Source organism: Mastacembelus armatus, chromosome 3 (genome assembly GCF_900324485.2).
Source record: "Mastacembelus armatus chromosome 3, fMasArm1.2, whole genome shotgun sequence".
NCBI lineage: Eukaryota > Metazoa > Chordata > Actinopteri > Synbranchiformes > Mastacembelidae > Mastacembelus > Mastacembelus armatus.
The window spans coordinates 12434270-12442008 of record NC_046635.1 but is presented as its reverse complement, the minus strand read 5'-3'; the positions used below and the strand labels follow the sequence as shown (position 1 = coordinate 12442008).

Sequence of the window (7739 nt, the reverse complement as noted above, 5' to 3'; positions counted from 1 at the left end):
CTAGAGTAGAAAAGGTTTGCAAGCCATACACTATGGTTAGAGGCGGCTGAGAACAAATGCAATAAGGCATTTTCAGAAGTCTAAATGTCAGTGTTAAAGTTGATTGTTTTATGAGCTGTCACTTTAATGGCATTTATGCGAGTAAAAATTTTCTTAAACTGCACTTGCAGGTATAGAAAGTAACTAAGAGGATGAATTAGAGTATGTCAAACAAATAGCCCATAATCTCTCACAGCAAATTTTTTATGACAAATCCAAATTGTAAAATGATTTATTAGAAGTCACAGAAGTCCTTTTTATATATGCTATGAATATACCTGCGTGACTGAAATTTGTTGTTTCAACACTGGTTGGTTTAACCTTGTAATTTTCACCAGCAGCTTAGAAACAAGGTGCAAATTACACAGGGTTTCCCTCCTGCTCTCTCTCTCTCACACACACAAACAAAATGCATCCAACAGGGTTCACCCACTGATGGCCCCAATTACTGGAGCCTAATGTACAGTGCCTATAGGTATGCAGGAAACATATCCTAGAATGCAGTGTGATGCATCATCAGTGACGTATCCTTGGGGTCATCGGGTGTTTCGGGTCTTGCAACATCAGACACCCTTTACCAGTTCACCCTGCCAGGGTTGATAATTCCCTGACTAGCATCTCAGCAGCAACCCACGAATAAGCCCTCTTAATCAGTCCTGGAAGGCTTGTAAAGGTAGAGAGTAAAATGAATGCAGCAAAATAATATCCTGGAGGATAATCTTATTCAGTTTGCAAAAGAAGTATGGCTTGGGAGAAGATTTATTTTCCAGAGCATACAACGAAAGCTACACAGAAAAGTTTTAAAGACAACAAGGTGAATGTTCTGGAGTGGCCAAGTCAAAGCCCCAACCTCAATCCAAAAGAGAATTTGTGGCTGGACTTACAAAAGGCTTTGCACGCCTGACCCCCATGCAACCTGACAGCTTGAGCAGTTTTGCAAAGAACAATGGAGTAAAATTGAAGTGTCCAGATGTGCAAGTCTGATTGAGACCTCTCCACACAGACTCAGTGCTGTGGTTGAAGCCGAAGGTGCATCTCCTAAATACTGACTTGAAGGGGGTGATGTGTCCACTTATTTCACATTACATATTTTTATGCAATTGACATTACTTTGCAGAAAATTTGTTTTCACTGTGACGTTAACAAGTTTTTTTTGTAATTTATTTTTTTGTCAAAAAAGCCAAATTGGATTAACCATGATTGAAATCAATAAATGGGTAAAACATCCAAAGGGGTGAATACTTTTTATAGGCACTGTAATTTACAATGTTCCCATAAACAACCAAAAATTTACCATTACAACAAAGAAGATGCTTTCCAATAACAGAAATAACGGAATAATGGAATCACACACTGCATGTGCTTAAATGCATGTTTCCTCAGTAAACACACAAATAAATAACTGTCCCACATTAGTAAAATCATGCGGGCCCAGATTTCAAACCACACTGAAAAGCATATTTTGATACATGGAGTTTCATTTTATGACAGATTCATATCCAGAATATTCAGTTATTCCAAATGCTTTGCCACCTTTGACTGGACATCATAGTTCCTGTTGGAAAATGTCTTGCACCCCAGGTTTGACAGCTCTATTACCATTTGTTAGAGGTGATAGACATGCTTTAGCTTCAGCGCTCCACATTACAACACATCACCTTACATTTACTAAAGAATTTCTAATTCAATTTTTTGGGGTATTTATACTTCAGCATTTCCATTTTCTGCCACTTTGTCATCCTGCTTCCAATGATTGGAATACCACTGCCTTCTATTGATTATGTGAGCACTTACAGCGCATGCTAATGTCTCAGAGATGGTACTTAGGCACAGTGGTGCTTACAGTGATGATGCTACCATATCAATATTAGCCATCTTCACCATCTTATCTTAATGGGTAAACATGAAGTCATATTTACTTAAAGTGAATAAAGACACATTCAAATTTGCATAGATCTTTATTTTAGTAGAATCTATATTTGACATCAATTAAATAAAAAGGAGAAAAACCAAAGCAAAACAATCTTTAAATTACAAGAAAATTACACTGAACCATTCATATAGTACAAAAATAGGCCTTATTTTAGAGTTATGTCCCACATAAGATAGTCATTCTTGTACATTATTCATAGATCACAAATATTTAAGGTACTGTGTGCAGCCACAGGCCAGAAACCTCATGAGGAGGCAGCAGGAGGCCCACAGTCATCTGAGGCTGCTCCACTAACTGCCACCCCCTGCCCGCCCCCGCCCCATCACAAAGTGTTTCATTTATACTTGAACAAGCATGTGCACACACGCAGATCTGATTCAGCCCTTAAATTAATGGAGATGAGATACATTCTACTTCCTCCCTCCACAGCTGCTGAACACATAGGGTGGTGCTGCAGATCTTCAAAAAGGCAGAGATGACAGAATGGTATCAACAAATCATTTCGAACACAAGTGAAGTGCTCGATGGACTATGACAACCTGAAAGCAACATGTCTTAACGCTAAACAGACAGCATTAAAATGATTGTCTTTGGTTATGCCAAACATATTGCTCCTTTTAACTCCATCTGACTTCACATCGATCACTTCAGACTACATCCTAAGGCAGGGCTGAAGCAACACTGAGTGCCACGTGAAATAAATCAGCGGTATACATAAAAGGCCTCTATTGTGCCTATGAAGGAGTTATTTCTTAGTAATAGAAGGAGACAATTTGCAATATTTTTTTTGTAACATTCCTTTTACTTTCTACATTTTAAAGGCTTCACACTTCAGTGCCAGTGAAGTGGTTGCCTTATAATTAGGAGCCGCATCCTGCCACAATTAGAAAACCTCTTCTTTTTTTTTAATGTGTAGTTTCCATCACATTCTTGCAGTGAACGGAGTGAGTTGGCTGCTAATGGTTTTCAGCAGCTCCCCGTGCTTTGGAAGCACTAGCTACTTAATGCTGCCTGCATTCATGATTTTCTTAAAATGTTAAACACTTGAAAGCACAGAACTCCAAGTTCATCAGTTTAAAGTTTTCTGACTTTATCAAGCTGTAGTGAATGCAATATCTAGCTAAGATGAATAAATCATTTTATGTGTGCACACGAGGGGCCACAAAACTGGGATGAACACCCCAAAATGCTACACTTCAGGAGAAACTTTTTTCTTTCTGGCTGAAACATCAACATTTTCTAAGAGCAAATGCAGAACATAAAATGCTCACTGGTCTATCAATTATCCATCCAAATTGGTAAAGGTCTGACATTACAGACTTTTATAAACGCCAACGCTGATCATTCAGAGTTTAGGAAAATAGTTCATGAAAGTAATTTCTGTGCCGCATTAGTCCATTATCTGTTGTTTGCACGCTTTACACCAACCTGGGAAGTCAATAACATTTTGTGGCTCAAGTCTGAGGCTGTAGTTATTACATTTTTAAATTAGCACCCTCCTTAAACTGGTGCTAATCAAAGCCTAAATGGCAGTAGGCACTAATGCAACACCATGCAGCACGCACTCGATTTTCTGTAGCCACATTAGCTTTGTTCCCTTTAAGGGTATTTTCTCTAAATACACATTCTCTGGTTGGTTTACAACCCAGTTTAGTACTTCCCAGCTAAAAACCGCAGTGATAAGCCAAATGCGCTACACCTGCACCAGACATCTGAGATGAATTAGGCATCCTGGCACAGCGCAGTGTTAGACATGATACATACCAATCTTCCTCAATCCTTCAGCATGGGCAGGTTTTGTATTTTTTCCAGATATTTCTCTGAAACTCTTTTTTTTTTCTGCTAATTTTGTTTTCTCTCTGAGCACACATTTGTGATCAAAATCACATTCAACTGTGCACATTTATGAATAATACCTGCAAGAGGTTAAATTAAAATAGATTTGTGTGCTTCAAAACAAGGAAACTGTTTGTCAGTGACAGAAACTTAAGAACATCTTGACTGCAGATGAAACCAGTCGGATACAAACTGTGTATGAGAGGTTAAGGAATCCAATTATTTGATTTAGCACATAAAAACTGGCCAACAAGATATGTAACCAATCCTTCTACCTATTTTATTTTCAATAACAGGTTTTAAAGCCAAGTTGTGACTGCCTATGAATGCTGATCCTAAAGGCAATACATTTTAGGAGAGATAGGAGCTTCAGGGGACTACGATTTACACAGCAGCATTATAGTTTCTGAATTGCAATTGCTTGTTTCTCTTCTAAAACACAAATTTCACTTACATACCTAGTCTCCTACATCTATCCCGAGAAACATTTCTGATCTGGCCTACATATAATTTGACCTCTATAATCATTTAACAGCTCCTCCAACGGCATATAAAACCTTGCTGAATAATAGGAGAGGTAGATAAAAGGTTGAGCAGCTGCAGTCTCATATGCATGTCATCGCCATGACAACCTCTCTCAGCAAGCTCTACTATTTCTGTACTGAAAATGAAAAAAAAAAAAAAAAAAAGTTTAACATAGAAAAAATGATCAATTGATTCAAAATGGCTACATTGGATTAAATCATGAGGTGCGTATTTTAGATGATACCCAGTCTGGAAGAAAAATCACTTTAAAACAAATTTCCCTAAAGGTATGATTAAAATCTCTCAGAATAAATAGTTTGCTGCAGTCACATTCAGAATATAATTAATTGGGAAGTATGCTGAAGAGATAATCTGAAATTCAGATCAGATGAAGACCAGAGGGTAAGTGCAGAGGCGCTGATGAGATGTGGAGTCTCAACGCAGGATTTCTAAACAATATTCAAGATCTGCAGATGAGCTCAGAGACTGTGAGGTGAAGGAGGAATGCAAAGCTTCACGTCAGAGGGACGTTTAACATTTCTGATCTTCATACACACACACACCCAAACACACAAATAAACAGACAGTCATTATGAGGTGTGTAATGTGTGTTTGGTAGTGCTAATGTACTCTGACAAAAGGGCAAGCCTCAATATGTCATTACTGCTCTGTCAAGAAATCAATCATAGGTAACACCACACCTGACTCCAGTCACATATTGTTCAGCACCTCGACAGCCTCTCACCAAGTCCTGTGATGTGAGCACATCACACGCCGAAATGAAATACCCTTGGAAGGGATTGTGCCTCAGGGTTGATTGAGTAGCCTGTCTCTCTGTGTGGCTTTTAATTTATCTTATTTTTTGATCCTTCATGTGATGGTTGGAGGTTATGAGTGCAGGTGAATTTATAGTTTCCAAACCAGAATACATCTGGTCCATCCTGCATTCCCAAAAAAAAAAAAAAAAGGGTTGAGCAAGCTTTGCTAGTTGTGTGACTCAGCTTGCTCTGCCAGAGCTGAGAGATCCAGATAGTGTGTACAACAGAACTAAAGCCCTAATAACTGTACACATAGAAAAATGACTGATTCAATAATGGATTCTGTTCAAAATAAATACAATTACTGTCATCTTTCATGAAAAGAAACATGACAGAGATGACATATCCAAAAAGCTTTTGGACAGTCTGTTTTGTTTCTGTTACTGGGGACACATAATTATACCATTAAAGTCTGGACATTTTCTTGTCAACTATTATACTTTTGAGTTTTCAAATGCACTTAAAAAATGTGAATCACTACAAATAAGTGGTGCTTTTCTGAACAGATTTTGGACATTGATGCCACTAAACAACACATGTTTTGATGTTTCTGAATCAAATTTTGGGCCTCAAAATGCAATTTTCTGTTATTACTTTTTTGTTAAAGTACTAAATGTGACAGGTCCAGCTTTTGCTTCTCTCAAAAAGGGCACTACACTGTTCATCAGATTTACATGCTCACAATCAGAACAACACAGCCATTCAGACACACAGTCATACGCAAACATTTCTACTCACATTGGACAATCTCATCTGGCTACTGCACTGAGACTGATGGAACAAGAAAAAGAAGAGGAAGAAAGCAAATAATAATAATAATTTGTTTACTGTAACAAAAAGGAACTGGAGGGGAAAATGGACTCTGCACAGACAGACACTGTTAGTGATTGAGGGCAAAAGGAGGGAGAGAGCCAGTTTAATAGAAATGCGCCCAAGTGTGAATAAAACAGAGCTTGGGCCATCCCGACAGCAGCTTCCTATCAGGTCTCCCACAGCAGAGGGGAAGACAAGATCCCAAAGCAGGACTCAGATGAAAACCAAGAGAAAAGGAAAAAGAGGATGAGAGATAAAACCAGAAAAGACTGTGAGGACAGGACAGTTACCACAGGCCTGAATTATCAGACAAATGGGGGTGAGAGGATTGTTAAAAGCATCACAGAATGAGGGATGTGGGAGAGGCATTAAAGAGCACTTTGTGTTTTGATAAAGGCAGTCCTCTCATTTTGGACGTCAAACTCTTCGTTTTCGGAGTCTGTATTCATCCCGTCATCCCCCCACACTGTCGGGATGCCACGGTACGACACCACCCTATTTCCCCCAAGACTGAAGCTGCCGCCGAGACTGGAGCCAGCCTCCAGAGAGGGCAACTTGATGAGCGCGCCTGAGCGCAGCTGCAGCAGCAAGAAGATGCCAGCGAAGGTGGCGATTATAGCCATGCAGCTGAGCACGGCAATGGTGATGGGCAGCTGGGAGTTGAGCTGGAGCTGCGATCCTGGGTTTCCTGAACCCACCATGAAGCTGCCAGGAGACTCACGCATGTACTGGTTGAGGTGCAGGCAGGTGCCAGAGATTAAGTCAAGGGAGCTATGAGGGGGGCAGGACAGGCAGGCCCGAGGGCTGAGGCTACTGCAGGTCAGGCAGGGTGGTGGGCAGGGCAGACAGGCTGGGACGGAAGCTGGTGATATAGAGTTTCCTACTGTGTAGTTAAGGGGCTGGGAGCCCACCGAGAAGCCTTCTGGACATTTTTTCACACAGCTCTGCTGATAGAGGTAGTAGCCGGCATAGCACTCTGTAACACAGAAAGACAACTTGAAAATACCAGCTGCAGACACCTTGTACCTCTTCATATGACTCAAACAACCTCAAAAAAGAGAACCAGGATTTCTGGCTAGACAGAGAGCTTAGTAAACATAAGAGAGCATGTTGTATCTTACATTGTTTTTTCAAGGTAATTTTGTGTTTTTGTTAGTGCTTTTGTTTAATAAATTTGGTTGAAATTTAAATGCTGAGTGCAGCATGTTTAAGTTAAAAGACCCATTTCCTTATGCAGCAGGTCTAGATGCAGACCATTGCCTATAATAGCAATTAACAGTCTGTGGGTGTTGGAGGTACCAGGGCTGAAAACAGGAGTGGGAGCCAGCAGGAGGAAACCTGATTTAGTGTATGGTCCTATCACATGGTTTTAAAACAGAAAACTATAGTTGTGAGCCACAAGACAGTATAAAATGTATATATACTACAATAATTAAATATATGATAATTAAATTCTATTTCAATTCGCTATATGAGGACTATGTTAATACCTTTGGCAGCCAGCAGAGGTCAGACTGTCACTGCTTCAGACATTATGTGGTGGACTTCACACCATAGTGGTGTTCAGTTGGTGGAATCTTTAGAGCTTGACTGTAGCAGTATTTGAAGCAGGTAAACGACGGCAGCATGGACGCCATTAAATTAAATGAGATTATTAAAAAGGACATGGAGTAAAATTTAATTTGCTCTCATCAGAAGTTAGATGTCCATTTAAAATTGATATTAATACTAAAGAGAACCAAGATATGAAGTTCACTGGAAGAGTTTAATAAGAC

General features: G+C 39.7%; 1 protein-coding gene across 7 annotated transcripts in view; it reads right to left on the bottom strand.

Annotated features, from left to right (window-relative positions):
• Positions 1–1978: 1978 nt before the first annotated feature.
• The window catches only part of furina (furin (paired basic amino acid cleaving enzyme) a), a 77806-nt gene continuing 72045 nt past the window's right edge, over positions 1979–7739 (bottom strand). For 5 of the 7 annotated variants that reach the window (XM_026320488.2, XM_026320489.2, XM_026320491.2 and 2 more), the window contains exon 16: positions 1979–6940. In XM_026320488.2, coding sequence (XP_026176273.1) covers positions 6333–6940 — 608 coding nt within the window. In that variant the 3' untranslated portion in view covers positions 1979–6332. The remainder of the gene's footprint in view (positions 6941–7739) is intronic. The other 2 variants (XR_003296431.2, XR_003296432.2) reach the window with 2 other exon arrangements.